Below are 12,195 nucleotides of genomic sequence, written 5' to 3' on the forward strand. Positions count from 1 at the left end.
AAAAATTTGTATGTTGGTCTTTTTGTATCTCAAAGTACCACTGTATTAGGTGAGGTTGATACTCTCGTAAACTGATATTTATCATCAGAGCATTGAAACTCTTAAATAATTCTCCCTTGCAGTAGATCTATACTGAGGAGCTGACTTTTATGAATGTGTTACTGATCTTCCCTATGTTGATATTAACTTGCTTACTTTGTCCTTTAATAACATAGAACTATTTAACACAACTCTATCAGCTTTCTTTTTTTTTTTTTACTGAATTCTTTTTTTTTTAATATTTTATTTTTAACTTTATTCAGTTGTTTTTTTTTTATAGAGAGAGAGAGAGAGAGAGAGAGAGAGAGAGAGAGAAGGGAGAGGAGCAGGAAGCATCAACTCTCATATGTGCCTTGGCCAGGCAAGTCCAGGGTTTTGAACCGGCGACCTCAGCGTTCCCAGGTCGACACTTTATCCACTGAGCCACCACAGGTCAGGCTCAGCTTTATTTCTATTGTCTTTAAATTTCATCTTTCAAAGTGTTAAGAGTTGTTGTTCAAGCCTTATTCTTCCCCAGAGTTAATCACATAAAAGTTTCTTTTTATTTTTTGATTTTTAGAGAGAGGAAAGAGAGAGAAAGAGAAGGGAGAAGCAGGAAGCATCAAATCATAGTAGTTGTTCTCTGTATGTGCCTTGACCAGGCAAGCCCAGGCTTTCAAACTGGCAAGCTCAGCATTCCAAGTTGACACTTTGTCCACTTTGTCCACTGCGCCACCACAGGCAAAGAAAAGGAAGACACAGTTGGCCCATATGGGAATCGAACCCTCGACCTTGGCGTTATTAGCACCGCACATAGAAGTTTAACACGAGTTTGTGTTAACTATTCCTAGAGCCAGCAGGACCAGATGTGGTGGTACAGGTGTGGTCTCAGAAAACTCAGCGCCTTTGACTTTCCACCTCAGCGATTACTGACTGAAGCCAGATACACCGGCGCCTGCCCAGCAGCGAGCAGCCACGCCTCCCAGCGGCCTCTCAGGAGGGCCACTGGGCAGCTTTCCGAAACAAATTCTCAGAATTTGCTGCAAAACCTGATTCTGTTACTCACATGTTATCTTACTTGATTTAAGCCAAAATGAAAGTGAGATTACATCATTGAGAATAACTAGCATTTGTCTGTGCCTGTGGGGAGACCCTACCAGGCATCCCCAAACTACGGCCAGCGGGCCACATGCGGCCCCCTGAGGCCATTTATCTGGCCCCCTGCTGCACTTCTGGAAGGGGCACCTCTTTCATTGGTGGTCAGTGAGAGGAGCACTGTATGTGGCAGCCCTCCAATGGTCTGAGGGACAGTGAACTGGCCCCCTGTGTAAAAAGTTTGGGGACCCCTGTGTGCAGTGCATGGATTAATGGCTGATAACTGTTTGGCAGACACTGTTCTGTTATTGACAAACTAGTAAAATGTTGAACCTGGGCACTTGAAAACAGTCTTACTCCACAGTCCATGCTCGGGGCTTTCATGCAAGTCATTGTCACCTTTCTTCTCGTGGTCAGCTGTTGGTCCTTGACACTAACACGCCTCGCACAGGCCCCATTGCACTTAGCCTGCACTGGTGGACGAGAGCCTGTAATTGAGGGCCTGGGAGCCGGGCCGGGAGCTCAGCCGGGCACTGTCTGTGCGGACAGAGGGTGCTCTGTCAGACTCTGGGGTGCAGTTTCAGTCTTTCCATTTTGAATTCCATGCCTCAGAACTGACCTCAGAAAGGCTGGTTTTGTGTCCGGGCACAGATGAATGCCAGCTGCCCTGAGCCTGCCTGCCAGAGCATGGAGAGACAGCTGTCGGCCCTGAGAGGAGGGGGATGAGCCGAAGTAAACAGACTGCCTTTCCCTTCCAGCTGCATCTCATTTGCCAAATATTGGAAACCAGTTGGAGGAAACATAATCTTCATCCCTGGGTTCTCCACTTGTACGCAAGTATTTCTCGCTCTTTTTTCATGGTGTCACGAGCCAAAACAACTCTGAGTGCTGCTTGTTTTAGCAAAGCCTTTCAGAAACTTACCAGTTGAAAGCATTGCTAACCAATCCTGACCATCTATCGTAGTTCTGTACTCGGCCTTTCAAGTTACTCCCAGTGGCGGGATTCAGCCGGTTCGCACCGGTTCAGCAGAACTGATACCTAATTTTTTGTTGAGTTTGGCAAACCAGTTGTTAAATGGCACTTGTAATCAGGGTTCTCTCTAAGGTGGACACCTGGGCAGCCGCCCAATGTGGAAATCACAAAATTACATTCTTTATTCTTTTTTTTTTTTTTTTTTAATTTTTTATTTAAATTCATTTTAGAGAGGAGAGGGAGAGACAGAGAGAGAGAGAAGAGGAGAGGAGAGGAGAGACAGAGAGAGAGAAGGAGGGAGGAGCTGGAAGCATCAACTCTCATATGTGCCCTTGACCAGGCAAGCCCAGGGTTTCGAACCGGCGACCTCAGCATTTCCAGGTCAATGCTTTATCCACTGTGCCACCACAGGTCAGGCTCTTTACTCTTTTTTAATGTTCATCTGCGCAACGGTGTATACTAAGCACCCATAGTAATGTTCATTCTGTCCATAGGTGAAAATAATTTGATGGAATTATGCTTGTAATATTTATTTATTCATTTCATACAACTCATTATACCTTTGATGAAATAGTACATTTTAATTCCCTCACATTTGTTATTCAGTAAACAAACATATAATGTAAAGAGAAAAAGTGCCAAACAACCAGAGGGTGACAACTTGTATTGTCTTTTGTCAGGTACTACTTAATACTTTTTCATTAATATTTTAAAACTCTTTCTTAAAACATAACCTAGTTTTGTGTACCTCTTTTATTGTTCTAAATGCATGAAATAATAAACAACCTTTCAGTACAATGCCCTAAAATGGTCATTAGGGCAGAGGACCGGTTTTTTAACTTATTTGAATTCACCACTAATTCTCCCCTGTTCCTTCACTCATCCTCTTCCTTAGCATATGGTTGATGGAGGGTGGAGGGACATGAGCTCAGTACAGTCAAGAAGGGGAATTGAAGCTAATATAATTTACTTATTTATGTTTTTAGCAAGAGAGAGAGGGGGGAAGGAAGACATGGAGACAGGAAGGGAGAGTGAGAAGCATCAGCTTGTAGTTGTTCATTGATTTCTTCTTATACATACCTTGACTGAGGGGCTCCAGCTGAGTCAGTGACCCCTTGCTCAAGCCAGTGACCTTGGGCTCAGGCCAGCAATCTTGGATTTCAAGCCAGTGACCTTGGACTCAAGCCAGCAACCACAGGATCATGTCAATAATCCCACGCTCAAGCCTGTGACCCTGTACTCCAGCTGGTGACCTTGGGGTTTTGAACCCCTACGCTCTGTGCTGCACCACCAACCAGTCAGCTATAATTTATCGTTTATGTACCACCTGTCTGGTTCGATTCTAGGTATTAGGCTGATGGTCACATCTTATTTTTGAAGCTTTCTACACGGCATAACCTTCCATGAGTAGCCTGTGGTTTTCAGAGCCACTGCTTAGACAAGTGGCGTTTCAGAGATGAGCTCTTTGGCTCACACGCAGCTTTGGTGCTTTTTCCAGCGACAGGCAGGCTAATGCTGCTGAATTCTCTGTCTTCCACATCATGACCCGGATTCTGGAAGCTACTAACAATTTGTTTTTACCTCTGCCTCCTGGTAAGTCTTGGCTCTTTTATCTTTTGTTGTAATGCATTTGATCTTTCTTCTTCACATGGTCCCTAGACTTTGACACCTTATGAGTTTAAGGGGAGACCTGCTCTGTCTGGTGTCACTGTGAGAGGTGACCCTGAGGTTGGGCTCTGCTGACCAGAAACCCCAATTGTGAAACTATCCTGTAGTTTGTCACTAACTTCAGGGAGCCTAGGCTGGGCCCCATGTAACTTTCTAGGATACTCTGAACCAGAGGAGCTCTTACTCTGATCGTCTGTAAGCCCGGTTTATCTGATGAAGAACGTTAACCGACAGAAGGTAGTGGGTCTGGCTGCATGTCAAAACTGAACTGATTCTTACTTGCTCAGGAACTAAAGATTTCCCTTAACATTTGAAATAGGATCAAATCAAGCCTCAGAGCATCCTTGGCACATGTGTATGCAGTCATTCCTTTCATTGGTCACTTGTTCATTCAATCAACCAATGTTTGTTGAACAATTATTACATGCCAGGTACTGTACTAGAAATTAGAGCCATCACAAAAATTAACAAAGCTTTAGTTGGGAAGATGTGCATATAAATCAGTTATTATTATAAGAAATAATAAGCTTCAATTGCTATAAACTACCTTCCTCGTGTTCATTACATATAAGTCTTAATGTAAGCTTTATGGTAGTTATCACTACATAATATATATTATCCAGTTTTTAATATATGTTTAGATAATTCTTTAAGAATTTTCTTTTATAATTAAATTCTGTCCATTTAATTATAGTTGACATATAGTATTATATTAGTTTAAGGTATATGGTATAGTGATGAGATGTTTGTATACCTCACAAAGTGATCTCCCCAATAATTCTAGTACCCATTTGACACCATACATGTTATATTATTGATATATTACCTATGCTCTACTTTACATTCCTGTGGCTAACTTTTTTTTGTAACTGGCAGTTTGAACTTTTTAATCCCTTAAGCTTTTTCACCTGTTTCCCCAACCCCTTTTTCATGTGGCAACCATCAGTTCATTCTCTGTATCTATGAATTTGTTTTCGTTTTGTTTGTTTATTTTGTTTTAAAGATTCCACATATAAGGGAAATCGTATGGTCTGTCTTTGCCTGACTTATTTCACTTAGCATACTACCCTCCAGGTCTATCCATGCCGTCATAAACGGCAGAAATTCATTCTCTTTAATGGCTGAGTAATAGTCTGTTGTATATATGGAACATCTCTTATCCATTTGTCTGTTGGTGGACATTTTGGTCACTTCCATATCTGGGCTCTTGTAAGTGATGCTGCAGTGAACACAGAAGCACATATGTCTTTTCAAATTAGTGTTTTGGATTTCTCTGAATAAATACCCAGAAGTGGAATTGCTGGGTCATATGATAGATCTGTTTTTAATTTTTAAAATTTTTCTTTATTGATTTTTAGCAAGAAAGGAAGAGAGAGGGGGGGGGGCGGGGGGAACATTGATCTGCTCCTGGATGTGCCTTGACTGGAGATGGAACTGGCAACCTCTGTGCTTCCAGATGATGCTCTAACCAACTGAGCTAACCGGCCAGGGCTCTAGTTTTAATTTTTTGAAGAACTTTTATATTGTTTTCCATAGTGGCTTCACAAATTTATAATCCCACCAAGAGTGCACTAGAATTCCCTTTTCTCTATATCCTCGCCAACACTTGTTTGTTGTCTTATTGATAATATATCAGCCAGTTTACTTTATTCATTTATATACAACTATTCATTCATTCATCATTAATTCATTTCTTTATTTGTTTGTCTTAAGCCAACATTATAGTGCCTATTTTGTGCCAGGTGTTGTTCTAAGTACTTTACATACATTAGCACATGTTTAAAAAAGCAACCCTGACTGGTAGGAGCCTAAATTGAACCGCATAAATTTTTGACCAACACAATGGCACTTTCATATGGTTTCACTTAATATTATTCCCACTTAAAGATGGTGAAATTGAGGTGCAGAAAGTTTAAGAGTATCTTGCCTGAAGCTACACAGCTATTAAGCAACAAGCCAGTTGCTTATTTAAATCCAATGTGCTTTTATCTATGATCCTGTGCTGCCTTTTGAATTTTATATTCCAGTTGAATTAGTTGATACTCAAACTTTGGCTGTTTGGGCGCAAAAACCCCTATAGCATGTCTGAAGTTCTCTGCATCTGTGAGATATCTGAGACAGTTTGGCATCCTCCATGCTTTCTCTGTCTACGCACCTTGTCTTATAAGGTCTGTTTGGGGTAGAGGTAAAGACGGGTTTCTTTTGACTTTGTAGAAATCTGAAAGTGTCCATTAATGAGGAGAATGGGTGGGTTAAAGTTACCCTAATGGGGCTCTGGGCGGTTGGCTCAGCAGTAGAGCGTCGGCCTGGCGTGCGGAAGTCCCAGGTTCGATTCCTGGCCAGGGCACACAGGAGAAGCGCCCATCTGCTTCTCCACCCCCCCTTCCTCTCTGTCTCTCTCTTCCCCTCCTGCAGCCAAGGTTCCATTGGAGCAAAAGATGGCCCAGGCGCTGGGGATGGCTCCTCGGCCTCTGCCCCAGGCGCTAGAATGGCTCTGGTCATGACAGAGCGATGCCCAGATGGGCAGAGCATCGCCCCCTGGTGGGCGTGCTGGGTGGATCCCGGTCGGGTGCATGCGGGAGTCTGTCTGACTGCCTCCCCGTTTCCAGCTTCAGAAAAAAAAAAAAAAGTTACCCTAATGGAATATGAATTGTGAGGTACCCTCTAGAAAGAGTGAAGGAATTTTATGGAAACTATGTATGGCTTTCTGGCTTAAATTCTTAATTATTTGTGATTAACACAAAAGACTTGGCAGAGGAATGAATTGACACTTTCATATTTGTTCTCTATGGATGTACAAGCTTCTTTTGTAAATAAATGAAACTGACTTATTGGGGACATTATTCCAGGGAGATCATAAAATTCACTTTCTGCAGAACACTGCATTCTTTCACGGGGTGGGTAAGGCGAGACAACATAGGAGAGTGTGACCGGTGGTATCTGAGAATTATTTTGATTAGACTTAGCTGCTTCTGTCCATGGGTCAAGTAGGGAAGAGCAGTTTTATACTTTTTTTCTCTTAAATGTGTGTTTCCCTCATATGACATGGAAGTAGAGGTGAAGCAATGCTGGAGCAGGTGCGTGCACACACGTGTGTGCAAATATAGGGTATTTTTCATGTTCATGTGTCAGAGTACATGCTGTCCAGGCTTCCTGGAGTAGCAAAAACTAATTTCAAGTGTCAGAAATGTGTAACCTGAATTGGTTAAAGAAAAAAAGATGAATTAGGATCACAAAAAGGAAGTCATGGTTTAGAGCTGGAACATTGGCAGTTTAAAAGGGACCAGTGGGTGGGGGGGAGGGATTGAGCCCAAAAGGAAAAACCCCTCCTGCTGGCTAGCAGAGGCCGTTGCCGGGAGGATGAGGACATGGGCGGCTGGAAGAGCTCCCTTTTGGAACTGATGTCTATTTTAGCCAAGTTTCTCTTGCTTAGAGCTCACATGCAGAGAGGTAGCCAAGGACGGACTGTTGACTTTGGGACTGTGCCCTGGGGATGGAGAAGGAAGGTCATCAGGGGTCTTTAGGACAGAGACACAGGGCTGGAAAGGAATTTGGAGTCCAGAAAATCTATAAGATTTAGAAATATTTGCATAGCTTTTTTAAATGTTTGGAAGAATGTCCAAATCCATTTGAAAAATCTCATGTTGTTAATCAGCTAGTAAAGTCACTATTTCGTTTTGGGATTCAGGGAAGCTAGTGGACTCATCCATCGTTAGCCCATTAACATCTGCTTGTGGGTAGAGCCTGCACTTTATCTGGCCCTTGATGTTGCCAGGACCTGGGACTCACTGCTCATGATTCATGTGCAGAGAGGGGGGGGGGGGGAGAGAGAGAGAGAGAGAGAAACTCCATTATTTGTCTGAATTCAGATCCCTGCTCTGAGTCTCATTTCTTTGTCGTGTAAGCTCCCAAGACTGGGCTATGATTCCTTGTCATTTCTTCCTCACTCCAGTCAGTTTTGAAGCCTGTGCATGTTATGTCCCCACTCCCTTCCTTCCCTCCTTCTCACGGCCAGTGCCCTCGTCGCCCTGGCCCCGGCTCTGCAGTGGCCTCCGGGAGGTCTCCATGCCTCCTGTGGCCAAGTGTTGATTTAGAGGGCATCCTTCTTCACCTGTTGCCATTTTAATGTCCCAAAAGTAAAGCTCCAATCCTCTTTCCATCCTGCTTAAAAACTTTTCAGTGCCTCCCTCAAGTCTAAAAATAATAAATTCCTTCCTGTCATTCAGCATTCAACCTGTCACACACAGAGCATCCTGCACTTCTCTTTCATAGAGCTGGTCACATTAAAAAATACATATTGATTTTTTATGAGTATTTGATTTTCTGTCTCTCCCTTCAGACCATAAGGTGGGAGCAGCTGCTGTGCCCATTTTGGTCATTGTTGCACAACCAGCGCCCGGCCCTCTGTGTGCAAGGGATTTGCTGCATTAACCTTTCACCCTCCCTCCCTCCTATCAGTCCTCTTGTACACCTGATGTCAGCTCAGCCATGTCACTTGATGGTTCCTGAACATGCCCCATACTTTCGGGCTCCTGTTTTTACCGTTCTGTTAACACAACTATGAGTTATTGGGGCAGGATAATGTCATGGGAGAAGCCTAGGCTGAAGTCCCACAGCCTGTGTTCAAATTTCAGCTTGGCCACTTACTGTTTATATGATCCTGGGGAAGTTTCCTAGCTCCTGTGAACTCAGCCTCCCCATTTGTAAACTGGTCGCCACCTGATGGAGTTGCGCAAGGATCCAGGAGGCCAGTGTAGGCTGAGGGCCTCAGGACACATCTGCTACGAGTCAGTGTTGTTACACCACGGGCAAGGTTCTCCACAGACCAGCTCCGGTTCTCAGAGCAGCCCTGGGAGAAGGGTTCTGGAAGGCCCATTTGAAGAATGAAGAAAGAGGCTCACAAAGGCTTAGCTGCTGGCAGCTAGTAAGCGATGTGATGGGACTCCAGCCTCGGTCTGCTCACACACTCTGGCTCCTCCGCTGTCCCCGCTTTATGTCCTCCCGCCTCATTTCCACCCAGGAGTCTCCTCATTTCCACCCAGGAGTCACCTCATTTCCACCCAGGAGTCGCCTCATTTCCACCCAGGAGTCGCATGTACCCTTCACAGCTCCCTCCACATGCCGTCTTTCCCAAGAGGGCTTTTCTGATTCTCTCCTGGTCTGATATCTTCTTCCATGGTGTTATTTTTATCATTGATTATTAATCATGCACCTAGAGCTCGAGGTTTCCACGTGTTTGAGGAGACTTCCCAAGATACTCAGATTTTGGAGAGCCTTTCTCTTGAATTTTTATAGATTTTCTATCTGACCATATCATTTTAATTATTCTTTTATATAATTTAGTCCAAGTAAACCCCAAAAGCATGCCTGAGGTTAGGCAGAGAAGCTGTCTCCTCTGGTTCCAATTTGCTCCTCTTTAGCAAAATGGCCCCTATCCAGTGGTTGGCAAACTCATTAGTCAACAGAGCCAAATATCAACAGTACAATGATTGAAATTTATTTTCAGAGCCAATTTTTTTTAGACTTAAACTATATAGGTAGGTACATTCCTTATCGAGGTAGCGCCCGCACGTAATATTTTGTGGAAGAGCCACACTCAAGGGGCCAAAGAGCCGCATGAGGCTTGCGAGCCGCGGTTTGCCGACCAGGGCCCCATCCATCAGCTTCTAGCCTGGGCATGTGGAGTTTGAAGGTCTTCGGTTAACTGTTCTCTTTTGCCATCTTACTGTAGAATTGCCAACTTGTTAAACTATAAAACCAATTTTCATCGAGCTGGTCTTGTATTCTTTCTCTCTTTTGGTCTAGGAAGAGACACAGGTGAAAGAGTGGCAGACTTGTTGGGAAATTATTATATATACCCAGCACGATGCTTAGTCTCGGTGACATTAAGAAGGAAATCTGGGCCTTGTCCTCAAGCAGCATTCAGTTGACTCTAGGCACCAAGCACGAGCTGAGTGCTTCATTAGCATCGCCGATTCCCTCCTGTCTGACCGCTGGCGATGCTGGCTGACCCTGCTCACCTCCCACCTCTCCCATCCTAGGCTTTCACACTCTGCACACAATCCTCGGAGTCCACTGTCTCCCTCTGCACAACCTGCTGCACTACATTGACAGTGGGGTGCTGCGTCTCACAGAAACAGCTGTCACAAGGCTCATGAAAGGTAAGGGCTCCGAGCTCGAGTTTGCCAGAGTGCTCGTTCCAGTCTGAGCACCCGGCTGGCGTCCAGGGGGTGCTCCCTGGTGGTCACACGGGGCCAGCAGCACAGAAGGGCCCCACGCTTATTCAGTACTTTGTATTAAAGCCTGAAGTTCTTATTATTTGAATAAGGAGCTCTTTTTTTGTTTTCTTGCTTTGAGCCCCATAAATTATGCTGCTGGTCCTTCTTTCAGTACAGTTCATTTCCTGTACCATTTTTGGTCTAGTTTAAAGTGTTTCACCCTTCAGGAGACCCCAAATGGCTTCTGAGCTCACAGACTGCTGTTAGATTCCTTGTCTATGCATGAGGGCACTGAGGATAGGAGACTCTGAGGGCATTTCTCATGAGGGCACTGAGGATAGGAGACTCTGAGGGCATTTCTCAGCAATTTCATGAAATGGCTTACTTTCAGCTGATTAACTCCGCCATTACAAAGTTAGACTTGAGATGCAAGAAAATAATGAGAGATGCAGTGCTTATGTGAATTTGAACTTTAAATATGATCTGTAGCACAATCACTCACTTGGTTTGATTGTGGTATTTTATAAATGAGTCTTGTTAATATATTTAAAGTGTTTTCTATTTTTCAAAATACCTTCCGTTTTAAGTTAGTCTATAAAATTGTTTTGTAACAGACTAGCAGCCTGTTACAGAATGACATTCCATGATATACAGAAACAGTTTCATTTAAAAATCCCTTCATTCAGAGACACAAACTAGAATTTTCAAAGTGTTGTTAGACTTAGCTTGAGAATATAAGGTTGGGATCTGTATTTTCAGGATGAACATTGAAATATCATTAGCTTGTTCAGACATTAAAATGGAGATTTCTGTTCTGTTTTCCAATGGAACTTTCTTGTAGATCTGGACAACACAGAGAAAAATGAGAAACTCAAATTCAGCATCATTGTGCGGCTTCCTCCGGTAATCCTGGATTATATTTTATGTTCTCCCTAAGCCTTGGCGTGAACCTCCTTCAATTTCTTCTTGCAGAACGAGCATTTACTTGCTTTGGGCTGAAGTCAGTTGAATTGTTTCACTTTTCAGCTCCTTCCACCCCGCCCGCCCTCCCGTCCCGCAGGCGGTGCTCCTCCTCTGGCTCTGGGCCTCCCTGCCCCGCAGCCGGTGGTGCGCCTCCTCTGGCTCTGGGCCTCCCCGCCCCGCAGCCGGTGGTGCTCCTCCTCCGGCTCTGGGCCTCCCCGCCCGCCCTCCCGTCCCGCAGCCGGCGGTGCTCCTCCTCCGGCTCTGGGCCTCCCCGCCCGCCTTCCCGTCCCGCAGCCGGCGGTGCTCCTCCTCCGGCTCTGGGCCTCCCCGCCCGCCCTCCCGTCCCGCAGCCGGCGGTGCTCCTCCTCCGGCTCTGGGCCTCCCCGCCCGCCCTCCCGTCCCGCAGCTGGCGGTGCTCCTCCTCCGGCTCTGGGCCTCCCTGCCCGCCCTCCCGTCCCGCAGCCGGCGGTGCTCCTCCTCCGGCTCTGGGCCTCCCTGCCCGCCTTCCCGTCCCGCAGGCGGCGGTGCTCCTCCTCCGGCTCTGGGCCTCCCTGGCACAGCCCCCCCGAAAACATTTGGCCGCTCTCTTCTCTTAGGAAACCACACTAATATTTACATCTGTGGGTCTGATTACATCTGTGGGAGGGAGAGGGAAACGTGCTTTGAGGTTTAAACTGATAAGGGATTTAAACACAGGTGAGGTCAGAAGGTTCTGGAGCTGCGTTCCTCCCACTGTCGTTTCCGCCAAGCCTGGGAACCATCCAGAGGTCGAGAAAGGAGAGCCATGGGGAAAGGGTTATCTAGGCTCCCCTTATTTTCTGGGGAACATTAGCTCTTGGAGTTAAAAATAGGATGAAAATACGGAATTGCACAGCCTGGCCATCCGAGCCGGCTCTGCGCACTGTTCATCCACCTTGAGCCCTGTGTCCCTGGCACGATCCTGCCCAAAGGGATGTCCGCTGCCTGTGGGCCTCATCGGCTGCTTTCCAGCACCTTCCCCCTCACAGGCGTACTGAAGCAAAGGCAAGGAGAAAAAACAAAGCATATTTTCCATGGCTAGGTCTCTCTGGGGATTGTCTCTGAACATTTACTTTGATCTCTGAACTGGATTATTATTTTTTTTTTTTTGCCTGTTACCCTTAGGAATTAAAATTTTTGGGCAAGGCATTGGCAGAGTACATGCCTATAACCTTTAGTTTCCTATCAAAACATCACAGAGTTGGCATGCAGAACCCCAGTTTTGAAGAGTAGCAGATAAAC

General features: G+C 45.3%; 1 protein-coding gene across 3 annotated transcripts in view; it reads left to right on the forward strand.

Annotated features, from left to right (window-relative positions):
- Positions 1–12,195, forward strand: part of GSAP (gamma-secretase activating protein) — a 145,963-nt gene that overhangs the window by 130,319 nt on the left and 3,449 nt on the right. For 2 of the 3 annotated variants that reach the window (XM_066238455.1, XM_066238453.1), the window contains exons 25-28: positions 1,872–1,942; positions 3,585–3,679; positions 9,796–9,915; positions 10,814–10,875. In XM_066238455.1, the coding sequence (XP_066094552.1) occupies positions 1,872–1,942; positions 3,585–3,679; positions 9,796–9,915; positions 10,814–10,875 (348 nt within the window). The other variant, XM_066238454.1, reaches the window with a different exon arrangement.

Source organism: Saccopteryx bilineata, chromosome 7 (assembly GCF_036850765.1).
Source record: "Saccopteryx bilineata isolate mSacBil1 chromosome 7, mSacBil1_pri_phased_curated, whole genome shotgun sequence".
Classification (NCBI taxonomy): Eukaryota; Metazoa; Chordata; class Mammalia; order Chiroptera; family Emballonuridae; genus Saccopteryx; species Saccopteryx bilineata.